At 39.8% G+C, this 13,618-nt stretch overlaps 1 protein-coding gene across 3 annotated transcripts in view; it reads right to left on the bottom strand.

The window, feature by feature from the left end:
* Positions 1–6,680: 6,680 nt before the first annotated feature.
* The window catches only part of SCIN (scinderin), a 105,754-nt gene continuing 98,816 nt past the window's right edge, over positions 6,681–13,618 (bottom strand). For all 3 annotated transcript variants that reach the window (XM_082472700.1, XM_082472699.1, XM_082472701.1), the window contains exon 16: positions 6,681–7,669. In XM_082472700.1, coding sequence (XP_082328826.1) covers positions 7,542–7,669 — 128 coding nt within the window. In that variant the 3' untranslated portion in view covers positions 6,681–7,541. The remainder of the gene's footprint in view (positions 7,670–13,618) is intronic.

Genomic DNA, 13,618 nt, shown 5'->3' on the forward strand with positions numbered 1-13,618 from the left:
CTCACAACTCCTTGAGCAAACCAAGCAGCTTCTTATGCCTCTACACAGAAAGGCTCTGCTGGTCTCCACCCAGAGATGTGCCCAAGGCTCTGTGTTGGTCACTAGTCATGCTTCTCCACAGAACAAAACCAAAAGGATAGATAGATAGACAGACAGACATATAGATCTTGGTATCTATCTATATCTATCTACACAAAATAAGATTTATTATAAGAAGTTGACTCACGTGATTATGAAGGCCGAGAAGTCCCACAATATGCCACCTGCAAGCTGGAGACCCAGGAAAGCCAGTGGTATAAATTCCAGTCTGAGTCCAAAGGCCTGAGAACAGGAGACCTCATGGTGTAAGTCAGCCCAAGGGCAGGAGAAGACTGATATCTCAGCTCAAGCAGTCAGGCAGAGAGAGCCAATTCAACCTTCCCCCATCTTTTTGTTCCACTCAGGCCTGTAGCAGATTGAATGATGCCCACTCATATTGGGGGGGGCCATCTGCTTTACCCAGTCTACCAATTCAAGTACTAATCTCTCCAGGAAACACCTTCACAGACACATCCAGAAGTGATGTTTAACCAGGTATCTGGGCATCCCTTGGCCCAGTCAAGGTGACACATACCATTAACCGTCACAGACTCATTCCCTCACTTCCTTCAGGTCTCTGTCCAAATACCACCTCAGAAAGGCCCTGTTCACTCTATCTAAAATAGAATCCCTCATCTCACAATCCCTGGCCTTATTTTTCTCTTCCTGTCCTGTTTTCCTTCTTAACACTTATTGCTATATGGTAGAATATGTATTTTAGTGTTTGCATCTTCTCTTCTCCACCCACTAGGCTGTAGCTCCACTGAGGGAGGGCATCCTTAACTATCTGCTTTCTGTTGTATCGCCAGCACTAGGCTATATACCAGGATATATAGAAGGAGATAGATAGATACATATAGGTATGTATCTATCTCAGAAAGATATATACTGTATATATACCTACTAGGATATACATGACAGGATAGCCTAGCAGGTAGCAAATACATTATAAAAGCAATATATGATTACACTCTACTGAACCCCCAAATTGGAAGAGTATAAAATACTTCCACAGCCACATTTGACCTGCCTAGAAGCACTATTCATGTCCAATCTAAAATAAAAGTAAATATGACTGTATTTTTCAGTGTTTTCAGGACCATGTTTATTAACATGGACAAGGAGTGCCCTCTACTGTGCTGTTTGGATGTATACATCTCTGAAGGTACATATATTTTTTAATTTCTTAATTTTTGCTTTAATCAGGCAGAACACTGTTTTAATGTACTTGAAGAGGTTTACAAATAGATAATTTTCACCCTTAATGCTATTCCTATTTTTAGAGTAAACAGAAAGTAAACTTTATGCTGCTGGGGTGTAGATTTTTCTTTAAAAGAGTATTCTCTACCTCAACTTTGATTTGAGGCAAGAGTAGAACATGAACAGGGATTTTAAGTCAAAGGGATGTTTTGCTGGTTATCAAATACTGTGAAGGATAAATAGTTACAGTTTTGGCTGTTCCTACAACTGAAAATAATCGAAGAAGTCTCCCTGGATGGTGAGGCCAGGCCTAGAGTCAGAGCGAGCTGTATTTCATTTGCAGAAGACTCTAGTAGGTATTTATCCTGGCTGCATATTATATTCACCTGAGAGCAGTTAAAGACTATTAACACCCAGATGACTTTCACCAAGAGTACTCACATCTCCCTTTCCAATCTATGAACCTTTTAGTTCTTTCTCTTGCCTCCTTGAAGTGGTTCTCCATTGGGGGCAATTTTGCTTCCCTCTCCCCCCAAGGACATTTGTAATGTCTGGAGACAGTTTTGATTGGTACACTGGAGGTAGGGGTGGGAGAGACGGGGGTTACGGTTTTCTGTTAAGCAGAGGCCAGAGATGATCCTAGTCATCCTCTAATGCCCGGACAGCCCGAAGAGCAAAGAATTGTCAAAATATCAGTAGTACCAAGACTGAGAAACCCTGCCTTCTCCGCCTGGCTAGGACCTCCAGTAAAACACAGAAGAGATGAAAACAAACTTCTGTATCATGTTGCAGATCCTAGTGAGAAAAGTTTGGTCTTCTGCTCTTAAATATGTCAGCTGTACATTTTTTCATAGATACCCGTTTTAAGATTGAGGAACTTCCATTTTATACCTCATTTCCTGAGAGTTTTCATTATCAGTGGTTGCTGAATTTTATCAAATGCTTTTCTGTACCTATTCAGACGTTCATATGGTTTTTCCCTTTTAGTCTATTAATATGGAGAATTCTTAATTTTTAAATGTTAAAATGGATTCCTGGAATAAAACCCACTGAATTTGGATTCAATTTGATAAACTTTAAAGATTTTTACCTCTATGTATTGAGGAATACGGGCATATAGTATTCCTTTCTTATAATCACTTTGTGTAGTTCTGATATCAGGGTAATACTGGCCTCATCTTCTATTATTGGGAACAGTTTGTATAGCATTGGTTTAATTGCTTTTTCAAATGTTGACAGAAGTCACCAGTGAAGCCTAATTAGGCCTAGGCTTTTCTCTGCCACAGGGGTTTACCTATGAATTCAATTTGTTTAATGTGTGTGTATGTGTTGCTACTTAAGTTCTGTTTCTTCCTGAGTTAACTTTAGTAGTTTGTGTCTCCCAAAGAATTTGCCCATTTCATCAATGTCAGATTTATAAGCATAAAATTATGTTTCTTATTTTCTCTTCAGTGTCCATAGGTTCTGTGGTGATACCCCTCTTTTATTCCTGATTTTAGTAATTGATATTTTCCCCCATTTTCTGTATTAGTCATTTTCTTCTCTCTGCTTTCTTTAGGTTTAATTTACTCTTCTTTTAGTTTCTTAAGGTGGAAGCTTACATCATTGATTTGAGGCCTTTCTATTCATCTAATGTTAGCATTTAATGCTATAAAATTTCTTTTAAGCCCTGAGTTAGCTGTATCCCACACATTTTAATAGGCTGTATTTCAATTTTCATTGAAATAAAAATATTTTATTTCCCTTGTGATTTTTCCATTTATCCAAATATATGCAAATTAGCAAGATATCTGCCTGTTATGAATTTCTACTTTAATTCCATTGTAGTTAGAGAACACAGTTTGTATGATTTCAATACTTCAAATTTGTTGAAATATGTTTTATGGCCCAGAATATTTTCTCTCTTGGCAAATAATTTAAGTGCCCTTAAAAAACAGCTATGCTGCCATTATTGGTGGAGTGTTCAGTACACATCGATTGGGTTAAATTGGCTGAGAATGCTGTTGGAGACCTCTGGGTCCTTACTGATTTTCTTCTTCTGTCAGTTCTTGAGAGATGATTTCCCCATTACAGTGGAATTCCATGTTTTCATCTATTATTTTCACAGTTTCATTTTCACATTCAAATTTTTGAACCATATGGAATTTATCCAGGCATATACAATAAAATGTGGATCCAATCTTTAAAATATTTCATCATTAATATTTTAGGTAGCACAATAAGGATGGTTTTAAGAGAGAGAACTATTTTAGAGAATATACAAAATACGTAACATACTTTTAAAATACCTAACATAACTCTTTAAAACTAAAAGGAGAGAAATCATAATGGAGAAAAAAATCTGAAGATACAGCAAGAAAAAACGTTTTGAAAATACATTTTTTTGAACAACACACCCATCCTGTATATATAATGAATACTAATATTCTTTTGACTAAAATTTAATCTCTGTGAGTAATCTGTCCAATATAGAAGTTATTTTGAAGCCAATTCTCTGATGATCTCGCAAAACAAACAAACAATGCTAAGATGACAAAACAATAGTTCACTTTACACAGGTTCCTTGGTTCCTGCTCTTTCGCTCAAAGTTAACGCCATAATCTAACCTCATTTGAAATTCCTGAAATATGCTACTTCTGACTAGAATACTGATTTCTGATTAGCACTTGGTTTTCCTAGATTCACTATTTTTATTTTCCTGTCACAAATTTCACAGAAAAACCAGTGTGCTATATTATTTGAAGCAAAGAAAGGTCTGTAAAGCACTAGTAGCTGAGGGTTAAATTTGTTGTGGTTTTTCATCCCAAAAATCTTTCAGGAAAATCAGAGGCAAGAAAGCTCTCTAATGTTTCATGTTAAAACTTAGCAAGCAATAGTTCTTTTCAAGAAAAATAGAAAATAAATTATGAAACTTTTATATTTATTAATTAGGCTATATGAAACTGCTTTTCAAATCCAAGAGACTGATTTCTATGTCGTTTTACATATAACTGGAAGGTTTTTTGTATTTTTTTGTTTTTTAACATCTTTATTGGAGTATAATTGCTTTACAATGGTGTGTTAGCTTCTGCTTTAAAACAAAGTGAATCAGCTATACATATACATATATCCCCATATCCCCTCCCTCTTGCGTCTCCCTGCCACCCTCTCTATCCCACCCCTCTAGGTGGTCACAAAGCACCAAGCTGATCTGCCTGTGCTATGCAGCTGCTTCCCACTAGCTATCTATTTTGCAATTGGTAGTGTATATATGTCCATGCCACTCTCTCACTTCGTTCCAGCTTACCCTTCCCCCTCCCCGTGTCGGTAAGTCCATTCTCTGCATCTGTGTCTTTATTCCTCTCCTGCCCCTAGGTTCATCAGAACCTTTTTTGTTTTTTAGATTCCATATATATGTGTTAGCATATGGTATTTGTTTTTCTCTTTCTGACTTACTTCACTCTGTATGACAGACTCTAGGTCCATACACCTCACTGCAAATAACCCAATTTCGTTTCTTTTTATGGCTGAGTAATATTCCATTGTATACATGTGCCACATCTTCTTTATCCATTCATCTGTTGATGGACACTTAGGTTGCTTCCATGTCCTGGCTATTGTAAATAGAGCTGCAACGAACACTGTGGTACATGACTCTTTTTGAATTATGGTTTTCTCAGGGTATATGCCCCGCAGTGGGATTGCTGAGTCATATGGCAGTTCTATTTTTATAACTGGAGTTTTAAGACTACACAATATCATAGAACAACGGCCCTTCTATAATCCACCAAATTCGCCTTTTTAGAAGAGATTGGTTCCCCTCCCCGAGACTGACTTCACACGTGTTGTGTTTTTTCCAGCCACATCAGTTTTAGGTGTGAAATGAAAACAGCAACTCCCTAGCTCACCCTTTCCAGGTAATTTTTACAAATGCTCTTCATCCCCTCTCTCCAGCAGCAGCCCTTCAGTTCACTAACACAGGACTCATGAGCCTTCCTGATACAGCAGCTCTTGTTGCTGGTAATTTCTGTGACCACCCCCCATGGCTACATCCTCCCCACACTGCTGGTGCTGATGCCGCGCCTGCCTCGTCGGGCATCACCACCCCTGCCTCTGAGTACTTGGGTTTGGGATTTGGGAAAGCAACCTTTTCACAACTCAGGCTTAAACAGCAGGTCTGCTGAAGATGAATGTTTTGTAGCCCAGGGGTGACAGGAGAGAACCCCAAGGAATCTCCCCGCTTCTTGAGACGTCAGCCCCATTATACGGGGCTTGCTCCCACCTCCAGGCCTTAGTACTTGGCATTCCTTCTGCTCAGATGTGATCACAAGGTTCGCTCCTGCCTAAGCACCCTATGAAATCTGTACCCCACCTCACTCGTATCCAAGTATTTCCTAGCCTCCTTCCTTATCTTTTTCCCTCCACGGAACTTATCTTCTAATATATTTTTATAATATATCACTTATTGATTTTGTTTTTCTTAGCCTCTTGCCTGGAATATAAACTCCATGACCCTTGGGATTTTGTCAGTTTCATTCACGTTGGACCCTAGAGCGCCTGACACCAAGCAGATGCCTAATAAATATTTATAAAATGAATGAACAGTCCCTGGAAGTACAGCTTCTCACTGCTTCCCTACCACCCACCTAAGCCCCAGGTCCCCACAAGACCATCCACCTTCAGGCCGTAATGGACGCGGGTCCACGTTCTCAGGCCAGGACCCAGGCCAGGACCAAATCTGAGACACACAGCCCTTCATTTTCCCAGCGAGAGGGTGAGAATTCCTCAGACGCCGTCTCTGTTCTGATTCCCCTTCCCATGGAAGTATAGCTTCCCCTCCCCACCCAGCCACCCCGTAGCTTACCACCAAAGCCGGTTTCTGTTTTCCTGGAGCGCCGCCTTCCGCCCCAAAGCCTGTTTTCTGTTTAGTTAGTCGAGGAGGCATTAGACTGCGGCGGCTCCAACGCCGTGGCAGCCGACGTATGCAAATCAAAATCTAAGCCTGTAAATGCCTCACGGTTACGAAATCCAAACCTACGCACAACCAATCACAGTCAGCTAGGCTTCAAGCTGTAGCCAATCAGTAGTAATTTCCTTGCTTTGTTTCCACCTTTTCTCCACGAAAGTCTCCCTGGAGTGCTCGGTTTGGCGCTGCCCGATCCAAATCGATTTTTGCTCAAAAAAACCTCTTAAAACTGTTAATATGCTTCCGTGTATTTTTTAACAGGACCCAGGTTTCATTTGCACTGTGGTATTTAAAGTTGAAAATTATATAACCATGGAAAAGTTTAATTTTGACTACGTAATGAGAATGAATTTTTTTAAATTAAATTCATATTTATTTATGCATTAAAGTATTTGTAACCTTAAGGTTAACTGTGTAATTAACTGACATCACACTTGAATAAAATGTCACAACAACCTTTTCAAAAAGATGTATTTTAATGAGGAAAGACAGGATTAGTGAAATATTTTTGTACATATCTTTTGTGATATTAAACATGTACTGTCAAATATATAGATATATATAAAAGTGGATATGAATACAAATTATTTTGTCATGAAAGAGCTGTGCTTTCAAAGGCTTTTTAAAAGGCCAAAAAGGTAAAGTTTCTCCTAGAAAATGACACTTGGGACTTCCCCGGTGGTCCAGTGGTTAAGACTCTGCCTTCCAATGCAGGAGGCGTGGGTTCAATCCCTGGTTGGGGAACTAAGATCCCACATGCCGTGGGGTGCGGCCAAAAACTTTAAAAAAAAAATGACACTTAAGAGTTAATGGTATCAAGTCGCATTAGCTAAAGAAGGAAAACAACAAACTTTTAAAGCTATCTTAACAGAAACCTTACTGCAACTATGCGATTCTTTTGAACACAACACACAGAAAGGAAAATAACCTCAAAGGCATTTATAACTTTCTTCTCTGATACATTAAAGTACAAGCTTGGCTAATCACTCCTGAATTGTAAAATTTCCTGACAAACTCCCCTAAATCTGCGCATAGCTTTTCTCCTTTAAAAGGTCATATAAAAGATATAAGCCAGCATCCAGCAGAGCTAATACTGGTCCATAACAAAAGTTTAAGTTATTTAAAAATATTAACATAAGAAAATTCCAGTTTAAAAGAAATTTCAAACCAGTACTAAGCATTAAAAAATAGCCACATGGCTGAGGTTAATTTTCTAAAGTCAAACAAACAAGCTCCCCCTTTCTCCCCACCAAACAGCAAGGGGACAGCTGCCCCATAATGTTTATTTGTTTGCTTGCTTTTTCCTACAAAACTCAGTTTACCACCTGCTGGAATCCCAGCCCAGGAACCAGCCTGTGAATGTAGATGGCTCATGGCCCTGTTTTATGATGACAATTGGCGTCCCCTTGTCTCTTCCAGAAGGGTCTGTCTCAAGGTATATTTTGGCTAAAAAGAGTTTAAAAGACAAAGTTAGTTAGTTTCAATTAAAGTAAAACAACTATAGAATGAAAAGCCTGCCAATAAAAGTAATAAATCAAATTTTCATTGCCCTAAAGTAGCCAATGCTACTCCATATGGACAATTCCTTATTGTCTTCTCTCATCTGCCATGCAATGTGCACGAGAGTCTCATTATTGCCTGAAAAAATTCCAAATTTTATGGAAGTATTCTTACAGCATAATTATTCTTTACTTTGCAATAATACAAAAAATAAAACCACAAACACACACAAAAAAACTGTGCCAGAAAAAATAGCATTCCTCAAAAGGAATTTATAAAAATCTAAGTTGGAGGAGCTTCAAGATGGCGGAAGAGTAAGACGTGGAGATCACCTTCCTCTCCACAAATACATCAGAAATACATCTACATGTGGAAAAACTCCTACAGAACACCTACTGAACGCTGGCATAAGACCTCAGACCTCCCAAAAGGCAAGAAACTCCCCAAGTACCTGGGTAGGGCAAAAGAAAAAAGAAACAACAGAGACAAAAGAATAGGGACGGGACCAGCACCTGTGGGAGGGAGCTGTGAAGGAGGAAAGGTTTCCACACACTAGGAAGCCCCTTCGCGGGCGGAGACTGCGGGTGGCGGAGGGGGAGAGCTTTGGAGCCACGGAGGAGAGCGCAGCAACAGGGGTTCGAAGAGCAAAGCGGACAGATTCCCGCACAGAGGATCGGTGCCGACCAGCACTCACCAGCCCGAGAGGCTTGCCTGCTCACCTGCCGGGGCGGGCGGGGGTTGGGAGCTGAGGCTTGGGCTTCAGTTGGATCCCAGGGAGAGGACTGGGGTTGGCTGCGTGAACACAGCCTGAAAAGGGCTAATGTGCCACAGCTAGACAGGAGGGAGTCCGGGAAAAAGTCCGGAGCTGCCGAAGAGGCAAGAGACTTTTTCTTGCCTCTTTGTTTCTTGGTGCGCAAGGAGAGGGGATTCAGAGCGCCCCTTAAAGGAGCTCCATAGACGGGCACGAGCCGCGGCTCTCAGCACGGACCACAGAGACAGACGTGAGACGCTAAGGCTGCTGCTGCCGCCACCAAGAAGCCTGTGTGTGACCACAGGTCACTCTCCACACCTCCCCTCCTGGAGCCTGTGCAGCCCGCCACTGCCAGGCTCCCGTGATCCGGGGACAACTTCCCCAGGAGAATACACGGCACGTCTCAGGCTGGTGCAACGTCACGCCGGCCTCTGCCGCCACAGGCTCGCCCCGCATCCGTACCCCTCCCTCCCCCGGCCTGAGTGAGCCAGAGCCCCCGAATCAGCTGCTCCTCTAACCCCGTCCTGTCTGAGTGAAGAACAGACGCCCCCAGGCGACCTACACGCAGAGGCGGGTCCAAATCCAAAGCTGAACCCCAGGAGCTGTGCCAACAAAGAATAGAAAGGGAAATATCTCCCAGCAGCCTCAGGAGCAGCAGATTAAATCTCCACAATCAACTTGATGTACCTGCATCTGTGGAATACCTGAATAGACAACGAATCATCCCAAATTGAGGAGGTGGGCTTTGGGAGCAAAGATATATATATTTTTTCTCCCTTTTTCTCTTTTTGTGAGTGTGTATGTGTATGCTACTGTGTGTGATTTTGTCTGTATAGCTTTGCTTTTACCATTTGTCCTAGGGTTCTATCCGTCCATTGTTTTTTTTTTTTTACTTTTAAAAATATTTTTCTTAAAAATTATTTTTTATTTTAATAACTATTTTATTTTATTTTACTTTATTTTATTGTATCTTCTTTCTTTCTATTTTTTTCTCCCTTTTATTCTGAGCCACGTGGATGAAAGGCTCTTGGTGCTCCAGCCAGGCATCAGGGCTGTGCCTCTGAGGTGGGAGAGCCAACTTCAGGACACTGATCCACAAGAGACCTCCCAGCTCCATGTAATATCAAATGGCGAAAATCTCCCAGAGATCTCCATCTCAACACCAAGACCCAGTTTCACGCAATGACCAGCAAGCTATAGGGCTGGACACCCTATGCCAAACAACTAGCAAGACAGGAACACAGCCCCATCCATTAGCAGAGAGGCTGCCTAAAATCATAAGCCCACAGACACCCCAAAACACACCACCAGACGTGGACCTGCCCACCAGAAAGACAAGATCCAGCCTCATCCACCAGAACACAGGCACTAGTCCCCTCCACCAGGAAGCCTACACAACCCACTGAACCAACCTTAGCCACTGGGGACAGATACCAAAAACAACGGGAACTACGAACCTGCAGCCTGCGAAAAGGAGACCCCAAACAAAGTAAGTTAAGCAAAATGAGAAGACAGAAAAACACACAGCAGATGAAAGAGCAAGGCAAAAACCCACCAGACCTAACAAATGAAGAGGAAATAGGCAGTCTACCTGAAAAAGAATTCAGAAAAATGATAGTAAAGGTGATCCAAAATCTTGGAAATAGAATAGAGAACATACAAGAAACGTTTAACAAGGACCTAGAAGAACTAAAGAGCAAACAAACAATGATGAACAACACAATAAATGAAATTTAAAATTCTCTAGAAGGGATCAATAGCAGAATAACTGAGGCAGAAGAACGGATAAGTGACCTGGAAGATAAAATAGTGGAAATAACTACTGCAGAGCAGAATAAAGAAAAAAGAATGAAAAGAACTGAGGACAGTCTCAGAGACCTCTGGAACAACATTAAACGCACCAACATTCAAATTATCGGAGTCCCAGAAGAAGATGAGAAAAAGAAAGGGACTGAGAAAATATTTGAAGAGATTATAGTTGAAAACTTCCCTAATATGGGAAAGGAATTAGTTAATCCAGTCCAGGAAGCACAGAGAGTCCCATACAGGATAAATCCAAGGAGAAACACTCCAAGACACATATTAATCAAACTATCAAAAATTAAATACAAAGACAAAATATTAAAAGCAGCAAGGGAAAAACAACAAATAACAAATACGGGAATCCCCATAAGGTTAACAGCTGATCTTTCAGCAGAAACTCTGCAAGCCAAAAGGGAGTGGCAGGACATATTTAAAGTGATGAAGGAGAAAAACCTACAACCAAGATTACTCTACCCAGCAAGGATCTCATTCAGATTTGATGGAGAAATTAAAACCTTCACAAACAAGCAAAAGCTAAGAGAATTCAGCACTACCAAACCAGCTTTACAAGAAATGCTAAAGGAACTTCTCTAGGCAGGAAACACAAGAGAAGGAAAAGACCTACAATAACAAACCCAAAACAATTAATAAAATGGTAATAGGAACATACATAGTGATAACTACCTTAAATGTCAATGGATTAAATGCTCCAACCAAAAGACATAGACTGGTTGAATGGATACAAAAGCAAGACCCGTATATATGCTGTCTACAAGAGACCCACTTCAGACCTAGGGACACATACAGACTGAAAGTGAGGGCATGGAAAAAGATATTCCATGCAAATGGAAATCAAAAGAAAGCTGGAGTAGCAATTCTCATATAAGACAGAATAGACTTTAAAATAAAGACTATTACAAGAGACAAAGAAGGACACTACATAATGATCAAGGGATCGATCCAAGAAGATATAACAATTGTAAATATTTATGCACCCAACATAGGAGCACCTCAATACATAAGGCAAATACTAACAGCCATAAAAGGGGAAATCAACAGTAACACAATCATAGTAGGGGACTTTAACACCCCACTTTCACCAATGGACAGATCATCCAAAATGAAAATAAATAAGGAAACACAAGCTTTAAATGATACATTAAACAAGATGGACTTAATTGATATTTAAAGGACATTCCATCCAAAAACAACAGAATACACATTCTTCTCAAGTGCTCATGGAACATTCTCCAGGATAGATCATATCTTGGGTCACAAATCAAGCCTTGGTAAATTTAAGAAAATTGAAATTGTATCAAGTATCTTTTCCGACCACAACGCTATGAGACTAGATATCAATTACAGGAAAAAATCTGTAAGAAATACAAACACGTGGAGGCTAAACAACACACTACTTAATAACCAAGAGATCACTGGAGAAATCAAAGAGGAAATCAAAAAATACCTAGAAACAAATGATAATGAAAACACAACGACCCAAAACCTATGGGATGCAGCAAAAGCAGTTCTAAGAGGGAAGTTTATAGCAATACAATCCTACCTTAAGAAACAAAAGTTAGCAGAAGGAAAGAAATCATAATGATCAGATCAGAAATAAATCAAAAAGAAATTAAGGACACGATAGCAAAGATCAATAAAACTAAAAGCTGGTTCTTTGAGAAGATAAACAAAATTGATAAACCATTAGCCAGACTCATCCAGAAAAAAAGGGAGAAGACTCAAATCAATAGAATTAGAAATGAAAAAGGAGAAGTAACAACTGACACTGCAGAAATACCAAGGATCATGAGAGATTACTACAAGCAACTCTATGCCAATAAAATGGACAACCTGGAAGAAATGAACAAATTCTTAGAAATGCACAACCTTCCAAGACTGAACCAGGAAGAAATAGAAAATATGAACAGACCAATCACAAGCACTGAAATTGAAACTGCGATTAAAAAATTTCCAACAAACAAAAGCCCAGGACCAGATGGCTTCACAGGCGAATTCTATCAAACATTTAGAGAAGAGCTAACACCTATCCTTCTCAAACTCTTCCAAAATATAGCAGAGGGAGGAACACTCCCAAACTCATTCTACGAGGCCACCATCACCCTTATACCAAAACCAGACAAACATGTCACAAAGAAAGAAAACTACAGGCCAATACCATTAATGAACATAGATGCAAAAATCCTCAACAAAATACTAGCAAACAGAATCCAACAGCACATTAAAAGTATCATACACCATGAGCAAGTGGGGTTTATCCTAGGAATGCAAGGATTCTTCTATATATGCAAATCAATCAATGTGATACACCATATTGACAAATTGAAGGAGAAAAACCATATGATCATCTCAATAGATGCAGAGAAAGCTTTCGACGAAATTCAACACCCATTTATGATAAAAGCCCTGCAGAAAGTAGGCATAGAGGGAACTTTCCTCAACATAATAAAGGCCATATATGACAAACCCACAGCCAACATCATCCTCAATGGTGAAAAACTGAAACCATTTCCACTAAGATCAGGAACAAGACAAGGTTGCCCACTCTCACCACTATTATTCAACATAGTTTTGGAAGTTTTAGCCCCAGCAATCAGAGAAGAAAAAGAAATAAAAGGAATCCAAATCGGAAAAGAAGAAGTAGAGCTGTCACTGTCTGCAGATGACATGACACTATACATAGAGAATCCTAAAGATGCTACCAGAAAACTACTAGAGCTAATCAATGAATTTGGGAAAGTAGCAGGATACAAAATTAATGCACAGAAATCTCTTGCATTCCTATACACTAATGATAAAAAATCTGAAAGTGAAATTAAGAAAACACTCCCATTTACCACTGCAACAAAGAGAATAAAATATCTAGGAATAAACCTACCTAAGGAGACAAAAGACCTGTATGCAGAAAATTATAAGACACTGATAAAAGAAATTAAAGATGATACCAACAGATGGAGAGATATACCATGTTCTTGGATTGGAAGAATCAATATTGTGAAATTGACTATACTACCCAAAGCAATCTACAGATTCAATGCAATCCCTATCAAACTACCACTGGCATTTTTCACAGAACTAGAACAAAAAATATCACAATTTGTATGGAAACACAAAAGACCCCGAATAGCCAAAGCAATCTTGAGAAAGAAAAATGGAGCTGGAGGAATCAGGCTCCCTGACTTCAGACTATACTGCAAAGCTACAGTAATCAAGACAGTATGATACTGGCACAAAAACAGAAATATAGATCAATGGAACAGGATAGAAAGCCCAGAGATAAACCCACACACATATGGTCACCTTATCTTTGATAAAGGAGGCAA

This window comes from Balaenoptera physalus, assembly GCF_965194825.1.
Source record: "Balaenoptera physalus genome assembly, chromosome: 8".
Lineage (NCBI taxonomy): Eukaryota > Metazoa > Chordata > Mammalia > Artiodactyla > Balaenopteridae > Balaenoptera > Balaenoptera physalus.